This window comes from Panthera uncia, chromosome A2 (genome assembly GCF_023721935.1).
Source record: "Panthera uncia isolate 11264 chromosome A2, Puncia_PCG_1.0, whole genome shotgun sequence".
Taxonomy (NCBI): domain Eukaryota; kingdom Metazoa; phylum Chordata; class Mammalia; order Carnivora; family Felidae; genus Panthera; species Panthera uncia.
The window spans coordinates 51815943-51836058 of record NC_064816.1 but is presented as its reverse complement, the minus strand read 5'-3'; the positions used below and the strand labels follow the sequence as shown (position 1 = coordinate 51836058).

Below are 20116 nucleotides of genomic sequence, written 5' to 3'. Positions count from 1 at the left end.
GGTATCTACCCAAAAGAAATTCAAACATACGGCCACACAACAACTTGTATGTGAATATTCATAGAGGCATTAGTTATTATAACCCAGAGAAAAACCATCCAAACGCCTGTCAACTGATGAACAAACAAAACGTGGACATCCACACAATGCAATGCTATTCGGCCGTGAAGAGGAATGAAGCGCCGGCACACGTGCAAAATGGGCGATCTCTGAAAACCTGCTGAGTGAAAGTGCTGCACAGAGAGAGGCCGCGTACCGGAGGCTCCATTTACAATCAATGTCCACAATAGGCAAATCCACAGGACAGAAGGAGCAGGGGGAAAATGGGCAGGGAATGCAGACACGGGTTTCTTTTGGGGATGATGAAAATGTTCGAAAACTAGATTGAAGTGATGGTTGTACAACCGTGAAAATACTAAAAACCACTGAACTGCACACTTTTATTTCAATAAACCTGTTATTATTGTACCACACAAATGTGTGACTTGAGGCAAATTACTTGACATCACTATACCCCAGTTTTCTTATCTGTAAAAGAGAATGATCATCACTGGGTCTGAGAGAATTATGACAAACGGTTGTGAAGAGTTTCTAACAGTACACAACACACTTTTCAATATGACTAAGTTCTTCCCCCATCCCTCCGCAAAACTGAAAAATCCTATGTTGTTTTCTGTCAGTTAAATCTCAATAAAGCTGGGGGGAAGAAAAGGATCCTGTGTTGGCTCCACTGACCACATCCTACGTGTCAGACACTACGTGCAATGTGTTAGATGCATTATTCCATTTAATCGCCAACAACCCTATTTTACATATGAAAAAAAAGTTTGAGAAGGTGAACAGGTAATCAGACTAAGGGCAAAGAGGAGTCAAATAGGCCAGTGCCATTAACACCTTATCACACAGCCAATCCTTGCTGAGTGTCCCCAGACACCCTGAAGGCCAGCAGCAGGCGGCAGGAGTTGTGAGGTTGTGACCAGTGTTTTAAAGGAAAAGGCACTCGGGCTCAAGAAGGATACCTGACATGCCCAGGTCCCTGCAGTCAGGGGCTAGGATTCACACTAGTTACCTTCGCAGTGCAAGACAAGGGAGGGATGAAAAGTGGACAGAAGGCCCCAAATCGAACCCCTAGCTGAACTTACTTAATGATTGGGTTCTCAAACTGCTTGGCACACCTCCACTGCCGAATGCAGGACAGGCAGTACGTGTGATTGCAGTTGGAGAGAATCCCGAACCTCCTCTCAGAAGCAGACGCCTTCTCAAGGACCACTTCCATGCAGATACTGCACACTTTGTCCTGACTTGCTTGGAAGGCAAAGGCCTTTTCCATCTCGTGTTCGAATGTCGACATGCAGATCTGAAGTATGGAGAGAGAGGAGGGAAACTTCTTATTAGGTTCTGGGCTGCTGGGGAGCAGGCTGCGGCCACACTGCCATAGCCAAGATCAGCAAGGAATGCACACTCTGACAGCCACAGGCAGAGCCCAGGCAGCCCCTGCCTTGAGGACACAAAGCTCTCTCAGACAACAAAAAGAGTTCAAACCAATGCCGGCCCAGCCGCTTGCTTTCCTAGCATGTTATGGTCACCCCCAGTTTAGAGCTGAGACCACGGAGGTCCCAAAAGATGAGAGGACCAGTGTGGGATCACAGAGTTCACAAAGCCTGGGGCCATGATCTCCTGGCTCTTCTGGGTGCTGTCCTTGCCCACTCTGAACCACACCAATTACCAGAAGTGCTGAATAATCCTTAACTTCAAACATCAGGCCAGTAGTCCACAATCAGAGGGAAGCAGCACCGCTTCTCAAGAGAACAAGTTTATTTAATGAATGTACTCATTCAGTGAGCAGATGCTGAATACCTCCGGTGTGAAGCACTGTGTATCAAGTGTGAGAGCCAATGCAAAGAGTATGAAGACCTAGGCTCTGCCCTTGGGAGCTTGTGGTGGACACAGATGGGAGACTAACCAGTATGTATAGGACAAAGACCAACTAACCTGGGTGCAGAGGAAAGCTCTAATTCTGTGCTCACCTGAACATCCCTGCGGAGACAATGGACAGTGGCAGACTCCCCCTCACACACCATGGCCTGCTCGTCCTCACAAGCTCTAACACTATAGCTGTGGGCTCCTCTCTATCTCTCTCACCCCATCTTTATTCCGAGCACAGAGCCTAGCGGAGGCAGCACCTCCATGAACACTGGGGACCTAATGACCTGAAAGGTTCCTTCCAATACTTGGCTTCTTAAATTCTCTAGAACTCAGCCTGGCTGGATCTCAGCCACAAAGATATGTAAACCTAGGGAGGGTGAGGGTGTGTGTGTGTGTGTGTGTGTGTGTGCGTGAGAGAGAGAGAGAGAGAGAGAAAGAGAAAGAGAGAGAGAGAGAGAGAGAAAGAGAGACACATACATGTCTTCTGATGCCTCTACCCTTTTTCTTTATTCTAAATAATCAAAAATTGTCAAAATGACAACAGGAAAAAGGACTTGAAAATAGAGTATAAATATGCCAGGTACACACTGCAGGTATTATTGGCAGAAAGATGGCTTACAGGAATACCAACAATTTTGTCACCTGGCCCATTTCAAATTTCTTGAAATGAGCTCATGCAAAAGCTTGTGATTTTACCTTCTCATGAGCTTTCCTTTGCTCTGGGTCGAAGGGGTGCAGCACTCGTAACCTACAGATTTCACACACTTCCCCGTGCAGGTAGACACAAGCATCCCCAAATCGGCACTCCCCAGCAGCCGCGTAGGGGCACAGCTGCTGCTCACTGCTGTAGGAGCTGCTGGCTTCTAAGTCATCAAGGCCACTCCTGATGGCATCGAGGTAGGAATGTGGCTTCATCTCTGGGCCATTCTGGAGATCGCTGCAGCCTCCTGGATTACTCACCACACTTGGGCAAGTCTTTTCTTCAGCCATGCCAGAGAGATCTTAATACAAAACACACGGTACACACAAAAATGAAAACTGGCCCAAAATTTCTGGTAAGCACTTAGTCAAAACCTAACAAATTAAGTAACTCTGACCTTGGGAATTCTACTCTTTGGATCATACAGAAATAGGCCAAGAGGGAAAAAATAGAAGGAAAAGTATAAAATGTTCTTGATGACATTCCTGCAACCATGATTTTTTAAGAAAGGAAAAACATTAATTGGCAACACAGGAAAACAGCAAACCAGACCATGATATCTGTATACAGAGGAACACTCAAGTTGCGGTTTAAAGATGACAACTATGGAAATGTCAACCATGGACCCATTAACACTAAAAAACAATCATTAGAATTTTTTTTTTAACACCATAATAGAAGTCAAATGGAATTTAGAATGAAGTCAGTAGAACACAGTACTTTCCTTTATATTAGGAAAGTTACCTATCATTTTAAAGTGAACGAGAATCAAAATCTAGAGCGAGCCTCTGGGTCCTGAAGCCAGTGTTGACTCCCCTATGGCCCCCTCCTCACACCAGGAGCTGTACCCTCCGCCGCATGCGCTTCTAGCCTTTTTAGAGAGGACACATTCGATTAGTGCGATTACTTGTTTGCTTAGGATGGAGACTACCTAGCTAACGCAACACAATTCCAAGAGCTAGAAATCCCTTCACCTGCTGAGGACCAACCAATAAAAATAACTTGTATGGTTTGTAGCCTACTTCCTCCACAAACCCCAATATGCTATTCTATTACCAAAGCTGTAACCTAACATACCAAACAATGGCTGAGCACAAGAACTAAGACTATGAACTGACCTGGAAGTAAAACAGTGAAACATGCTCTTTATCAAAATATGTAGCTCTGAAAGCCTGGTGCTTCTCAGAACCACCCCATGCAGACAGCAGTTAAAAACTGACAAAAGGTCACTCCACATGTCTTGTCAGGCCGAACTTGGCAATCAGCCCAACCCGAGACCCACTGCATCAACTGAATGCTCTGCAGCCAAATGCAGCTGCTCTCAGGACAGTTCTGGGCTCCACCCTTGAACAGCTTGGAGGGGACCAGATTAGGAGCCCTCTGACAAGAGAGGGCCAGAAAGGAGCATGACGAACAACCGAGACTGCTTTTCACTCTGCTCACTCACTTCGGTCTCGAAGTACCAGTGTTCTCTTTTCACGTTTCCCAGGCTCATGTAAGTTAGTTTTCACAATAGATGCAGTGAGGTCAGAAGCAGGGTGAGGACTATGGAAACCCGGGGAGGACACGCCATGGGGCACAGTGCCCACAGCACCACCAGCTGCAGCAGAAGGTCTCGTGTGATCGTATCTAAACAAAACACACAGCAAACATATGAGGGACACACAACCTGCACATGGAACATCCTTTCTTCTCCTTTTGTGGAGGTAGAGAGTGAGACAATCATTTCCCATATTTTAAATGATAAAAGGCTTGGGGACCCTGGGTGGCTCAGTCAGTTAAGCATCTGACTCTTGATTTCGGCTCAGGTCATGATCTCACGGTTTATGAGATAGAGCCCTGTGTCGGACTCCATGCTCACAGCACGGAGCCTACTTGGGATTCTCCCTCTCCATTTCTCTCTGCCACCCCACTGTTCACACTCTCTTTCTCTAAAAAATAAATAAATAAATCTAAAAAAAAAATCCTTAAAGAAAAGTGAGAAAAAGCTTATCAATTAGCTTTGCGCAGTGGCAGTATTGTAGCCAATGAGGTTTATCTGACGTGCAATTATTGCTAATTGAAAAGTTTTCCCAAAAGCTTATCAATTAGTACAAAATGCCTGGCAATTCAGACTGAGCGGTACATTGCTATCTATCACCTACACTTAAGTGGCCTTGTGGGATGTGCGTGGGACAGACAAAATAACCCACACCACACACAGACATCCCCAAAAGTCCACCCAGACGTTGAACTGAAATCTTCTGAGACCCAAGCCAGTGTTCTTCTGGCAGGTGTCCCCAAAATGTTAATGATGGCCAGTGTAACAGCCAGGCGGGCCTTTCCTGGACTGTCTCTCTGGGGCACCTGCCGGTGGGGCAGGGGCAACTTCCACCACCCTCCAGGAGGCACAGGAAAGAACAGATCAGCTCTTCACCATAAAAGCACTTGAACTGAGTTTTGGCATGTTTTTCTGTTTAGAATTCACAAAACTTGCCTACAGATGTCAGTGGAAAAAAGGCAGACTCTATATGCATATATATGTTCACTGCAGGGGTACTCATAGCAAAAAAAACAGGAAACCACTTAAATATCTAAGAGAGGAATAGTGAATCAGATGATGGTATGTTAGCACTATGAAACATAAAATTACATTTAGGAAATAAAGTAGCAGCTTAGGGAAAAACTTGGACATGTTAAGTGGGGAAAAAGGCAAGAGATACACACTGTGAGTGCGATTTTATAACTAGAGACCCATAAGAATAAGGCCTGAAAAGTGATTTTGAAAAATTACAATTATTTTCATGGCAATAAAATTGAGATTTCAAAATGATTTTGCCATACTTTTTGTTGTCATATTACTTTCAAATTAAATCTTTCCTCTCATCAATACCCACACTCCACGTGAGGAATCTGAATCCCTGACAGTAGTTAACTTGGGAGAAAAGCTGGGAGTAGCTGTGGAGCCCTTGCCTGCAACGAGTCCCATAGGCGCAGTAGCCCTTCTGATAGTACTTGCAGATGGTGGATGGCTTGCTGTTGGCCAAGTCATGTGAGAACAGGCACTGGTTTCCTTCCCGACACACACCATGCATAAAATACCTGAAGAGACAAGCAGAGGCATAAAACTTTTAGAAGCTTTCTAAAACTTTACTTTATAAGATCTCCATATTCTTGAGCCTAGCATATAAATGCTTATTATGCATATATTATGTATCAAGGCTCTATTAGGCACTGGAGATGTCCATATTTCCTGGATTCTAGGACAGTGATTTTGGATGCACAACTAATTCAACGAGATTTCTGGAAAAAAAATGATCCCATAAATTTCTGTTTCCAGATAACCCTCTTGATTTGAGGTGTTGCATATGTAAATGTGAGCCTCAAAACTGAGAAAATGCTCTCTGAAAATCTGTTCTCTCTGTTCTCACGGGGTTTAAAGCGTGTGGTTGTAATGGAATTGCAAGACCTGAGCCCAAGATCCAGCCCTGCCACCTATGAGCAAGGCACAAAACCAACTTCCCTATGCCTCACTACTTCCATCTAGAAAATGAAAACTACACTTCCTACTTTACTGGGTTGTGGCAAAGATCAAGTAACGGAGTGCAGCACCAAAAGAAGTATGTAAGATGTTCCACCGAGAGGTCTAATTCTGGTCCTGAAGAAGTAACTGGGAAGCATTCTAATTCTGTCCAGCCAGAGTAGAGACACCTGGCAAATGGTAGAGAGATCCCAAAGGGACATGCCTTGGTAATAAGGGTAAAGAGTCCTAAAGTAAAGAGTAATTTAAAAAAGTTTTTTTTTTAATGTTTATTATTTATTTTTGAGAGAGAGAGAGGAAAGCACAGAATCTGAAGTAGGCTCCAGGCTCTGAGCTGTCAGCACAGAGCCCAACGCAGGGCTCGAACCCATGAACCGTGAGATCATGAGCTGAGTTACCCAGGCGCCCCAAGAGTATTTTAGACCCACCCTAATAAAGCTTAAAAACAAGCTTCAAGAGGATCAAGCTGACAGCAAATAACTGTCAGACAAAACCTACTTTAACAGTCTTTGAAGGAAGACCATAAAATCCAAATGCTCAAAAACACTCACAATGGCATCCAATAAAAAATTACTAGAGATGCCAAAAAGCAGACAAATGTGACCCATAACCAAGGAGAAAAATTAGTCAATAACAGGAATGACAGATGATGGAATCAGTAGACAAGGACTTTAAAAACAAAGATCATAAATATGTTCAATTATGCTGAGTATGAAAGAAATGGAAGATATAAAAAAGAACTAAGTGGAACTTCTGGAAGTGAAAACTACAATATCTGAAATGCAGATTACACTGCAAGAACTTACTGTAAATTAGAGAGTACAAAGGAACATTTCAGAAGACCTGAAGACACAGCAACAGCAACTATTCAAACTGAAGCACAGAGAGGAAGAAAGAACAGATTTTTGCTTCTAGCTATGAAAGAGCCCTCCAATTAAAAACAAACAAACAAAAAAACTAGAAAGCAGAACACAATATAGGAAACAACTGCTCTGAGACAGGGACAAAAGGCAACACAAGACTGGTCCTTGAGAGAAGGGAAACGAGGTAAGCCCACATTCAGCCTGGCTTTCTGCTGAGAGGCACACTCTGGGCCTTGGTGCAAGGAGATGAACCCCAAGCAGAGCACAGCAGTCTTGCTGAGCTGAATAGACACAGGCTGGAGTTCAAGGAGGCTGAGGGAATCTCTTTAAAGAACTTGTAAATAGTCACATACACATGGTCAATTGACTTTGGTAAACTTGTCTGCGTAACTCAATGGGGGAAAGAATGGTTTTTTCAACAAACAATGCTGGACCCAATATCTACATGGAACAAAATGAAGTTGAAATATTACGTGTCTGCTGATGTGACCCAATATGGATTAAGTACACAGCATAGCCTGTGATACATTCTAGCCAAAAAAATTTAACTTGAATCCAACAAAACTCCAGATCTAACCCCCAGTTTATAGGAAATGCAGGGGACTGAGAACAAGCTAAAAGCCGTCACGAGAAAGCAATCAGATAAATATAAAAGAAGAGGCGGTATGTGGGCCAGGTTTCTTTAACAAGTAAGTGTCATGGAAGGAGTAGAGGGAACCTGAGTTTGGAAAAACAGTTTGGTGGTTTTTTTAAAAACTTAAATTTACCATATGACTCAGTAATTCTACTCTTGGGTGTTTACACAAGAAAAATAAAAACGTATGTTCACACAAATACTTGTACATGAATGTTCATATAAGCATCATTCATAACAGCCAGAAAGTGTAAACTTTTACAATTCCATCAACTGGTGAATGGATAAGCAAAATGTAATATATCCATACAATGGGAATTATCTGGCAATAAAGGAGTGAAGTACTGATGCATGCTATAACGTGGGTGAACCTCAAACACATTAGGGTAAGTGAAATAACCCGAACACAAACGACCACATGTTGTATGATCCTACTTATATGTAATGTCAAGAAGTGGGGCAGAGGTGCTTGCTGGCTCAGTTGGTAGAGCATATGACTCTTGATGTTGGGGTCATGAGTTCAAGCCCCATTTTGGGCACAGAGCTGACATTTTAAAAAAAGGTCGGGGGTGCAAATCCATAGGGACAAAAAGTAGGCAAGTGGTTCCTCAGGCTGGGAGAAGGGGTAATGCAGAGTGACTGCAAATGGGCAAGAGGGGTAACTCTGGGGTGATGAAAATTTTCTAAAATTTAATTGTGGTCTTATAAAACTCTAAATTTACTAAAAATCATTGACTTGTATGCTTAAAATGGGTAAATTTTATGGTATGTAAATTATACTTCCATAAAGCTGTTAAGAAAAATTTAAAAAGGAGGGAGCTGTGCTAGGTTGGTAGACATTATATAAGGTACATAAGAACCCGATGCAATGTTTAGTCCAGGATTATATTCCAGTGTGAACAAACCAGATGTAAAAGACATGTTTGGAACAAATGGAGAAATCTGAGTATAGACTAAGATAAAATGAAAACTTACTGACATGGAAAGTTCAAGATTATTAACAAAAAAGCAGATTACAAAACAGCATTTATAGGGGCGAGTGAGTGTCTAAGTAGGGTAAGCATCCGACTTTGGCTCAGGTCATGATCTCACAGGGTGTGAGATTGAGCCTCGCATCAGGCTCTGTGCTGAGCATGAAGCCTGCTTGGAATTCTCTTTCCCTCCCTCTCTGCTCCTCCCCCCACCCTCAAAATAAATAAATAGATTTTAGAAAACAATCCAGAAAGATATATAATAGCATATTTTTAAATGTTTACTTATTTTTGAGAGGGAGAGAGACAGAGTGTGAGCGGGGAAGGGGCAGAGAGAGAGGGAGACACAAAATCCGAAGCAGGTTCCAGGCTCTGAGCTGTTAGCATGGAGCCTGATGTGGGGTTTGAACTCATAAACTGTGAGATCACGACCTGAGCTGAAGTCGGAAGCTCAACCCACTGAGACACCCGGGTGCTCCAATATATGATAACATATTAAGAGAGGCAATCTTTGTGGGTAAAGTATATTTACTTTCTTCTTTTTCCTGATCTGTACGTTCTAACATTTCTACCATAAACATATACTGCTTTTGTAATAATATATGGTTATTTTAGTTTTAAAAACATACACATTGGCAAGGGTATGGTTAAAAAAAATATAAAATGCTCAGTACAGAACCTATCTCACAGTAGGTACCCCCAAAGTCCAGCTCTCATTAAAGTCCAGTAAAGAACAATGACAACTAAGGTGATGTTATAAAAGTGACCTGTGCCTTATCACAAAGCATGCAGAGTGCTGAGGAGACACATACCATGGGCTGAGAGAGGGCGACATCCCAGAGGAGGTCAGGTCCAAGCAGAGTCTGCAAAGTGGTAGGGATGCCAGTGGGAGAGAGGAAAGAGAGAACAGCAAGAAAAATGCACAGAAGAGAGAGTGTAGGGGGTTCAAACAGGCCTGCCGAGAGATGACGCTGGAGCATCATTTCACTGTGCTCCAACTTACCCTATGTCAGCTGAGACACTGATGAGTGCATCTCAAAACAAGAGATAACAAATGTTCAAGTCAACTTAGGAAATGGCACAATCTAGTCTGTCTTAGAGATTTACAACAGAGAGTAGCAGAGGAAAGGTTCTGAGAGTTCTGTCATAAAGAAAACTGTTTACAGGCATACTTTGCTTTATAGTCCTTTGCAGATACTGCATTTTACAAATTGAAGGTTTGTGGCAGTCCTGCTTCGAGCAAGTCTGTTGGTGCTATTTTCCAATAGCATTTACTCACATCTGTCTGTGTCACATTTTGGTAATTCTTGTAAGACGTTAAACTTTTTCATTATTATTATTATATGTTATGGTGATCTGTGACCAGTGACCTTTGATGGTGCTATTGTAATTGTTTTGAGGCACCATGAACCATGTCTATATGAGATGGCAAATTTAATCAATTAATGTGTGTGTTCTGACTGCTCCACCAACAGGCCGTTCCCCATCTCTCTCTCTTTCCTTGGGTGGCTCCCCGTTTCCTGACACACAGTGTTGAAATCAAGCCGATTAATAACCCTACAGTGGCCTCTAAGTGTTCAAGTGAAATGAAGAGTCCTAAGTTTCCCACTTTACCCTAAAAGCTAGGAATGATTCAGCTTACTGAGGAAGGCATGTCAAAAACTGAGAAAAACCAAAAGCTAGGCCACTTGCACCAAACATTTAGCCAAGTTGTGAATGCAAAGGAAAAGTTCTTGAAGAAAATTAAAAGTGCTACTCCAGTGAATGCACAAATGATAAGAAAGCCAAACAGCCTGAGCACTGATATGGAGAAAGTTTTAGGCTGGAGAGAAGATAACACCAGCCAAAGCCTAATCGACAGCAAGGCCCTAACTCTCTTCAATTCTGTGAAGGCTGAGAGAGGTGAGAAAGCTGCTGAAGAAAAGTCTGAAGCTGGGCACCTGGGTAGCTCAAGTTAAGTGTCTGACTCTTGGATTTGGCTCAGGTTGTGATCCTGCAGTCATGAGACTGGGCCTCACATGGGGCTCTGCGCTAAGTGTGGAGCCTGCTTGGGATTCTCTCTCTCTCTCTGCCCCTCCCTAGCTTGTGTGCATGCTCTCTCTCAAAATAAATAAACATAGATAGATAGATAGATAGATAGAAAGAGAAAGAAAGAAAAAGAAAGAGGGAGGGAGAAAGAAAGAAAAGTCTGAAGCTAGCAGAGGTTGGTTCATGAGGTTAAAGGAAAGAAGCTGTCTCCATTGCATAAGAGTGTAAGGTAAAGCAGCAAGTGTTGATGTAGAAGCTGCAGCACATTATCCAGAAAATCTAGATGAGATCATTAACAAAGGTGGCTAAACAACAGATTTTCAATAAAAACAAAACAGCCTTCTATTGGAAGAAGATGCCATCTAGGACTTTCTTAGCTAGAGAGAAGTCAATGCCTGGCTTCAAAACTTCAAAGGACAGGCCGACTCTCTTGTTAGGAGCTAATGCAGTTGGTGACTTGAGGTTGAAGCCATTGCTCATGTACCATTATGAAAATCCCAGGGCCCTTTAGAATTACACTACATCTATTCTGCCTGTGATCTATGAATGAACAACAAAGACTGGATGACAGCACAACTGTTTACAATGTAGTTTACGGAATATTTTAAGTCTACTATTGAGACCTACTGCTCAGAAAAAAGGTTCCTTTCAAAACATTACTGCTCATTGACAATGCACTTGGTCACCCAAGAGCTCTGCTGGAGATGTACGAAATTAATTATTATTTTCATGTCTGCTACCACAACATCCATTCTGCAGCCCAAGGATCAGGAAGTGATTTCAACTTTCAAGTCTTACTATTTAAGAAATACATTGTGTAAGGCTATAGCTGCCACAGACAGTGATTCCTCTAATGGTCTGGGCAAAGTAAATTAAAAACCTGGTTCCAGAAAGGCTTCCCCTTCTAGATTCCATTAACATTTGTGATTCATGGGAAGAAGTCAAAATATCACCATTAATAGGAGTTTGGAAGAAACTGATTCTAACTCTCATGGATGACATTGAGGGTTCAAGACATCAGGGGAAGAAGTTAACTACAGATGTGGTGGAAATATCAAGAGAACTAGAATTAGAAGTGGAGCCTGAAGGAGTGCCAGGGTGGCTCAGTTAAGCATCTGACTTCCATTCAGGCCATGACCTCACAGTTTGTGAGTCTGAGCCCGTCAGTTCTCCACTCTCAGCACAGAGTCCACTTCAGATCCTGTCTGTCTGTCTGTCTCTCAAATATAAGCAGTTTTAAAATAAAAAAAAAAAAAAAGAGAGAGAGAGAGAGAGAGAGAGAGAGAGGAACCTGGATGGGTCAGTGGGTTAAGCATTGGATTTCAGCTCAGGTCATGATCTCTCAATTCGAAGGTTAGAGCCCTGTACCGGACTCTGTGCTGACATCTCAGAGCCTGGAGCCTGCTTTAGATTCTGTGTCTCCCTCTCTCTCTGTCCGTCCCCTGCTCCTGCTCTGTCTCTTTCTCAAGAATAAATAAACATAAAAAAAAAAAAAAAGTGGAGCCTGAAGATGGGACTGAATTGCTGCAATCTCATGATAAAACTTAAAACAGATGAGGAGTTGCTTCTTATGGATGAGCAAAGAACGTGATTTTGGGAGACCTATTCCTTGTGAAGATGCTGTGAAGATTGGTGAAATGACAACAAAGGATTTAGAATATTACATAAACTTGGTTGATAAAACAGTGGCAGAGTTTGAAAGGATAGACTCCCAATTTATTTATTTATTTATACATTTTATTTATGTTTGAGAGAGAGAGAGAGAGAGAGCACGCGCACAAGAGGGGGAGGGGCAGAGAGAGAGGGAGACACAGAATCCGAAGCAGGCTCCAGGCTCAGAGCCCGATGCGGGGCTCGAACTCACAAACCATGAGATCAGGACCTGTGCTGAAGTCTGACGCTTAACTGACTGAGCCACCAAGGTGCCCCTGGACTCCCAATTTTTAAAGAAGTGCTGTTGTGGGCAAAATGCTATCACACAGCATCACATGCTGCAGAGAAATGGTTTATAAAAAGAGAGTCAATGGGGCAAATTTCATTTTTGTCTTTTTTCCCCCTTAAGTTTACTTATTTATTTTTGAGGGAAAGAGAGCGAGCAAGTGAGGGAGGGGCAAAGAGACAGGGAGAAAGAGAGAATCCCAAGCAGATTCCATGCTATCAGTGCAGAGCCTGATGTGGAGCTTGAACTCATGACCTGAGTGAGATCAAGAGATCAGATGCTTAAACAACTGAGCCACCTAGGCACTCCTAAAAGTATTTTTAAATGAAGGTATGTGCATGGTGTTTTAGACATAATGCTATTGCACATTTTATAGACTACAGGATAAACGTAACTTTTACATGCACCGGGAAACCCAAAAAATTCACTTGATTCACTTGATTCCAAAATTTGCTTTACTGCAGTGGCCTGGAACCGAACATGCACTATTTCTGGGGCATGCTTGTACAGTTATCATACACACCTTTTCCCAGGCCTCTTTCAGAAAAAGCCACTTGAGCTGCAAGATGGAAGACAGATTTGAAGAGGACTGAAAGTGCAGGGGAAGAGCCTGTTAGGAGGCTGCTTTGTAAAGGAGCTTTATCTGTGAACCCATGTTTTAACTTATTTAAAAAGACATTTTATGGAGAATTCCAAACACATATGAAACATATACAAAAGTAAACCAAATGGCAGAATGAACTCTCAAGATGTCCCAGCACCAGCTTCCACATTATCAACTCACAACCTTCTGGTTTTACCCATTTCCTCCCTCTTCTATATGATTTTCACAATTTATCTTTTTTAGAGAGGGCTAGTAACTCAGATGCCTCTTGAATAAAGACTTTTGGGCAAGGAAGGCTCTCCCTCCCTCTGAAAGAGTATATTATGAGAAATACATGAAATGTGAAAAAATACCGAAGATCTACTGAACAGTAGATCAATACTAGCCCGTTCACTTCAATAGCTCAGTTAACCCCAGCAATACTGTAGTACCACTACACCCATGATGCAATTAGGGAAGCTGAGGCTCAGAGACCAGTGAAGACTTACAGAAGGTCAAATTGCTAGGAGGGGGTCCCCAGCTCCGATTTTCCCAGATACCCTGACCTTTTCCAACCAAAACTGACTTCCCTGTCACTCTGCCTTTACCCATGCTGTGGCCCCTGTCAAAAACACTGTAGCCCACCTTTTGCACTGAATTGTTTTCAGCGGCCTTCCTTCGTGGACCAGCCCAAGACTTCTCACTCCTTCAGCCTACTATGTGCACTTTCCCTCCTTCAACCCTTAAGACTCACCAGTGGCAGGAATAGTAGTATGCTGCTTCCCAGCCTGAGGCCTCTGACCCGAGAGAGCTAGTGCTCTTAAACACACAGTTGGGAACATCTGGTCTCTAATGAAGCCAGCCTGGCAACAACTTCAGGAAGGCACAGCTGGAACATCAGGAAATGTGACTGAACACAGAAAGCCTAAACCTAATGGCTCTGCCTGGACCTGGAGAAAGGCTTGGCAACAGAAAGAAGGCAATGGTCTGTAAGGTAGGTCAGGAAGGCCCAAGAGGCTGAGAATGCCCTTTCCAGAGAAGGGATGCCAGAGAACACAAGTGACAATTCATGCGGCACATCAGCCTCTGCGATAGGCCTGGGAGGCTGCCTCAGCTGGAAGCCACAAGATGTGAAGACCTTCAATCCCTCCTTGCTCACTAAACACAATTCCAACTTTCCTCACCTGTCCATCTCCCAAGAAGCAGAGGAAGTACTGACTAGGCCCACCTGACGGTTCCTTTTCTCCGAGGAAAATGAGGAAAGGGTATCTATTTTTAGGTCTCTTCTCAGTTTGACTAGCATGAGCCACCTCTAAGTTCACCAAGAGAACCAAATTACATGGGATGCCTGGGTGGCTCAGTCAGTTCGGTGTCCGACTTCGTCTCAGGTCATGATCTCACAGTTTGTGAGCTCGAGCCCCACATCAGGCTCTGTGCTGACAACTCAGAGCCTGGAGCCTTTTTCAGATTCTATGTCTCCCCCTCTCTCTGCCCCTCCCCTGCTCATGCTCTGTCTCTCCATAATGAATAAACATTAAAAAAAAAATTAAAAAAAAAAATTTCTGAGCCTACATGCGCTGAGTCCTGTGAATCTTTCCAGCCAATCTCTGGATGTACAGATCCTGGACAGAAAAGTATATTACACTTCTAAAGAGTTTAAAAATTCTTTTGAGAAACACTACAAGACTACATTATTTCAATAGTCCTTAAGTATGGCAATCTTAGATCTTTGGAGGTATAAAAGTTAAAAAAAAATTCAGCACCAAGAGCCAACTCTGAATGACAAAGAAAGACAGATTACTACCATGATTAGTAAACTCATAAATACTGGACGAGAACAGGCTCAAAGTGGCTATATAAACAGGTCCACAAAAAATAAGATCTAATAAATACTTCTGTAATAGTTTCCTTTGGAGACACTAAAGATTTCAAAAAAAAAAAAAAGACAGAAAGGAAAGAAAGAAAAAGAAACAGAAACAGAAAAGGTGAGTAGGAGACTACCAGAGGTTCTCTACCAAATACTATTTGTTAACCAGGCATCCAAGAGGACAGATTCTTCGTGGTCCTACAAGGGTGCCTTTTATAATTCTACCACCTCCCGTAAGTCTTCTTCAGACAATCTGCCTTCCAAACTCTGCTCATTCACTCTCTTCCCCATTAGGAAAACAAATACTTAACCATCAACTAGAGCTTCTAATTAGTCACTTATAAGCTGGTGACTTCATGCAAGACATTTCACTTCTGTAAGTGACTAAGCTGAGATTTAAACAGCTTCAAAAATAACTTCTAGACCACCATCAGTGCAGTGCCTTCAAGGGGAGCATGAAATAAGGGTTATGTAAGAAATGAAGCCAGCTCAGTCCTATTTTTGTAGCATATGTCATCATTTCCACTCCCCAGCAACAAACAGAAAACTAGTTTGAACACATCCTACCTGTCCTTTGGAGCATCTTGTCAACTGCTTAGAGCTATCCCTCCCCATCTATGTTATACTAAGTTTAATCCAGGCCTCTCTCATACTGCACCTTGTAATGAATTTCCAACTATTCAATCTTAAGGGATGGGTCAAACCATCCCTTATATCTTCCTAGAGAGAAGGCTGAGACATGAACTGGGGTGGGGAATGGGAAGGGGGTGAGTAGTATGAAGGGGCACAGTGCATAACTGGAGACTCAGAGTAGGGAGATTTCTCGGGGGGACTCCAAAAGGGTCTGTTATCCTGGGTGACCCCAAAGGACCGTAGCTACTATATGTTGCAAAGGACAGGGGGCGCCTAGGTGGCTCAGTCAGTCAAGCGCCTGACTTCAGCTCAGGTCATCATCTCGCGGTTCATGGGTTTGAGCCCTGCATCGGGCTCTGTGCTGACAGTTCAGAACCTGGAGCCTGCTTTGGATTCTGTGTCTCCCTTTCTCTCTGCCCCTCCCCTGCTTGGGCTCTGTCACTCTCTGTCTCCCAAAAATAAATAAAACGTTAAAACAAAACAAAACAAAAAAATATGTTGCAAAGGACATCAGATTCACTTCTAGCCACAGAACCACTAGCAGCTCTAGCTGCAGCGCAGGACTGAACCAAACAAATTCAATTTAGTTTCTTACATGCCTTTCAATGGTGCATATCTTTAGCAAAATGCTTCTGCAAATCATATCTGAGTATATGGGTAATCTGCATTCTCAGTGTCACTTTTCTTTACATTTCCTTACATATTTTCAGACTTAAATTTTATGGCTGTATGGCATGTGATAACAGATCCAGTGACAGGTAAAGGGGTTAATGCTGGGCCTGGTGGTAGGCCTGAAACAAATGTTAAGAGACGTAGGGATGAAGTATAGTGTAATAGTTAACACTGTGAAATCAGAGAGCTTGCTATATGACCATGAGCAAGTTATTTAAATCTCCAAGCCTCAATTTCCCCAACCATAATATAATAATTGTACTCCCTAGACTTCTGTGATAGATGACTCTGAGGTCTGGCTGAGACCATGCATGTAAATGCTTAGCCTACCACCCCAAAAAACACTCTATGATGGTTTGCTGTTACTGTCTAATCCCTTAACTAACTCCGCGGGTTAGGCGTTACCATCTCCATTTTATAGATGAGTAAGTTGTGGCACAGGTGGTAGCAGGATCAGAATCCCGAACTGCCCAACTCCAGATTTCAAGCTCTTCTACCACTTACTGGCTGACAAGGTCCCTCGTTTTTTGTGATTCCAAGCTTGATGTTCCAAGGAAACAAATTCTAGGTCTTTGCCTAGTGATGATAAGACAAAGGAACCTCTATCATAGAAGGAAAGAAAGTGGTTACCAAGCTATCATAAAGGCCTGCACCAGGACTTAAGAAAAAATTTTTTATGATTATTTTTGAAAGACAGAGAGACACAGAACACAAGCAGGGGTGGGGCGGAGAGAGAGGGGGACACAGAATCTGAAGCAGGCTCCATGCTCTGAGCTGTCAGCACAGAGCCCGACACGGGGTTCGAACTCACGAACCGCAAGATCATGACCTAAGCCGAAGTCGGATGCTCAACCAACTGAGCCACCCAGGTGCCCCCCCCCGACCTTTTTTTTATGTTTATTCATTTGTGAAAGACAGAGAGACACAGAGCACAAGCAGGGGTGGGGCGGAGAGAGCTGCACCAGGACTTTAAAAACAGACTGGAAGACATGGGAAAATAGTTAGCAAGAAGAATCAGCAAAAATAATTCCCAGCTTGTTTGTGGATAGAGTGGCATGGGAGAAATCAGAAGAGCTGATTGACAGCACAACTGTGTGAGTAGCCATTCTTGCCATTCCAGGCAATAAACATATGGAGTGTCTTTGTCGTCAAATTTGGGAATCCTAGCATTTCAACATCCATCTCTTAGAGATGTCTGCATATCAGAATAAAGGCAAAACTTAAACTCTGTCCTGCTGCTATTCAGAATAAGCATGTACATCACATGCCACAGCCAGGAAAACAAAGCAAAAAACACTTTTCACCTTCAGATAAATCCAAAACAGCTGAGCACCCTGTTAAGGCCTGGTCTCCAAAATAAATCCTATCTTGGACATTTCCTGTGAGTTACCAATGTCTGGAGATAAGACTTTTGTAAAGATAATACAATGTGAGAAGCTTTTCCACCATGAAACACTGATGTGAACTTGGTACTCTAGGTAATACTGCAGTTTCTTTTCATTTAAATGTGTTCTACTTTTTTATTTGGTGACGCAGTCCTTGTGAGATTGGACTCCCTCACACCCTTTTGCAAGTAAACTTCTTTTACTTTCTATATATTTTTACGTGCATTTTCCTTACATAGGCACATATGAATAGCTTTAAAAATTCCTGTAGTGAAGAAACTTTATCATTTCTCAAATTTATTTGGATGTCATCGGGTCAATGAGCGCATGGGCTCCGATGCCACACCTTGGCCACTTAGAAGCTGAATGACCTCAGGCAATCACTTCAGTGCACAGGCTTGGTTTCACAATCTGTGGAACAGTGAGGGTTGCTGGGTTACAGGCGATGTGGCCGTTAGAGCACCCAGTGCATTTTAAGGGCTCCACCAAACATCAGTACTTAAACAGAAGTGATCCCTTTCCAACATTCCAACCCACTCTTGAGTTTATATGCAACAACATCCTGCAGGATGCCCCTGTTAAATTAAATTAAAGCTTTCAGGTTAGGCCATCTCAGTGCAGAAGGAAAAAAAACCAAGATGATCTTGATTTAAGTTTTTGCTCCTGCATTTAAATGTGAAGTTAGGAGTAAGTTCCAAGTCCTTATCTGTAAAACTAGATACTATAAACAGTTAAAATTCAATTATAAAGCATTACACAAATGTGTACTCTTTTGTGGACACATCTTTTTCAACGTTTTTTATTTTTATTTTTGGGACAGAGAGAGACAGAGCATGAACGGGGGAGGGGCAGAGAGAGAGGGAGACACAGAATCGGAAACAGGCTCCAGGCTCCGAGCCATCAGCCCAGAGCCTGACGCGGGTCTCGAACTCACGGACCGCGAGATCGTGACCTGGCTGAAGTCGGACGCTTAACCGACTGCGCCACCCAGGCGCCCCTTGTGGACACATCTTAAGAAGAGTAACCAAAATCTGCTATACAATTACACACAACGCTTGCTTCATACAAATAAAATGAACACAAACAGGTCTCACAAAAGATATTTCTAACACAGATAACCTATTTTCTGTAGACACTGAGTGCAAATTTCTGACTACTGCTTCATATAAGCCATGGCCTTGGATAAACTGGTTGAACAGTTAATACATATTAATACTAACCGAAAACTTTTTACATAGTCCCTTCTCAATTATTCATGCTAATTAAGAAGTAACAACATAGATGAGAATTTAATAAACTGTTCATTACATAATCAAACTATACAACTGATTTTGGGGGGCAATGTTTCCCACACACTGAAACCAGTTATTAAAATTTGTACTGTCCAAGTATCAGGCCAACAAGACTAGGAACCCAGGACTGGTAAGCCACAAGTTCACCAAGGAACGAGGGTGTTACACAACCAAGCTCTTTCTGCTTCACAGGAGCAGTCGCAGTGTAGCATCCGGTTTCGAATTTTCTACACCATCCATCCATTACCGTTGTACTTCTCCACATAAATGGGTGTCTCAGTAAGAGTGTCACTTAATCTCTTTCAATCTGAATTTCCTGTATTGTAAAATGGGAATTATATCTTCCTGGCAGTGTTATTGTGAAGTCTAGTGACAATGAATATAGAGCACTTGGAAATATGCGAAGCACTTCACCAACTTTCAGTAAATGCTACCCGACATTTTTATTTCCCCCGCACAATTCTTATTTACGGAGTCTGCAAATTTAGGCCGCAGAGATCTTCAAACTCTTGGGAAACGAAGACCCCTTTCGGGACCCCAGCTCGTTCTAGGCCCTGATCATAGATCAATAGCCTATTCCTGCGTGGTATCCCCACTGGCAAACGATCACTTAGCGTCTCTTTACCCAATTCCAAATCTCCTTTTCCAGCTAAACTCCAAGTTCCAAGGGCTCCACCCCCACCCTCAGGCCTCAGCGACCTGCACGGCCCTGGCTAGCTCGTCCTTCCAGCTCACAGGCCCCGGCGCTGGCCTGACCTGGGGTCTCATCCCAAACACATAGCCACACACACGCCAGGTGACCGGTTCCCGCCGCAGCCCGAGCTCCGCCCAGGAAAGCCGGACCGCGAACAGCTGAGCAACTTTTCAAGAATCCGCTCAGCCTCAGTTTCCCTGGTAGTGGGGCTGGGGTGCACCAGCCGCCAAGGGGCCGGAGCGGGGGCTTGGGAGGGGCGAAGGGAAAGCGAAGTGGCCCGTTACTCCTGGACCCCCCGCACTAACCTGCAAGTGACTTGCTTGGTGCTCATGGTGGCCGGGCTTGAGGGCCCTTGTCGCGCCACCGTCTCTCGCTCTCGCCGCCGTCGTCGTCGCCTCGGCCCTGCCCA

At 43.3% G+C, this 20116-nt stretch overlaps 1 protein-coding gene and 1 pseudogene across 1 annotated transcript in view; one reads left to right on the top strand and one right to left on the bottom strand.

Moving 5' to 3' along the window:
• Nucleotides 1-20116, bottom strand: part of MKRN2 (makorin ring finger protein 2) — a 27321-nt gene extending 7205 nt beyond the window's left edge. Inside the window, exons 1-5 of the mRNA XM_049642744.1 lie at nt 20013-20116; nt 5579-5707; nt 4074-4255; nt 2623-2927; nt 1143-1357 (exon numbers count right to left, since the gene is read on the bottom strand). Coding sequence (XP_049498701.1) covers nt 1143-1357; nt 2623-2927; nt 4074-4255; nt 5579-5707; nt 20013-20038 — 857 coding nt within the window. The 5' untranslated portion in view covers nt 20039-20116. The remainder of the gene's footprint in view (nt 1-1142; nt 1358-2622; nt 2928-4073; nt 4256-5578; nt 5708-20012) is intronic.
• LOC125931198 (uncharacterized) lies at nt 4625-4745 on the top strand (annotated as a pseudogene).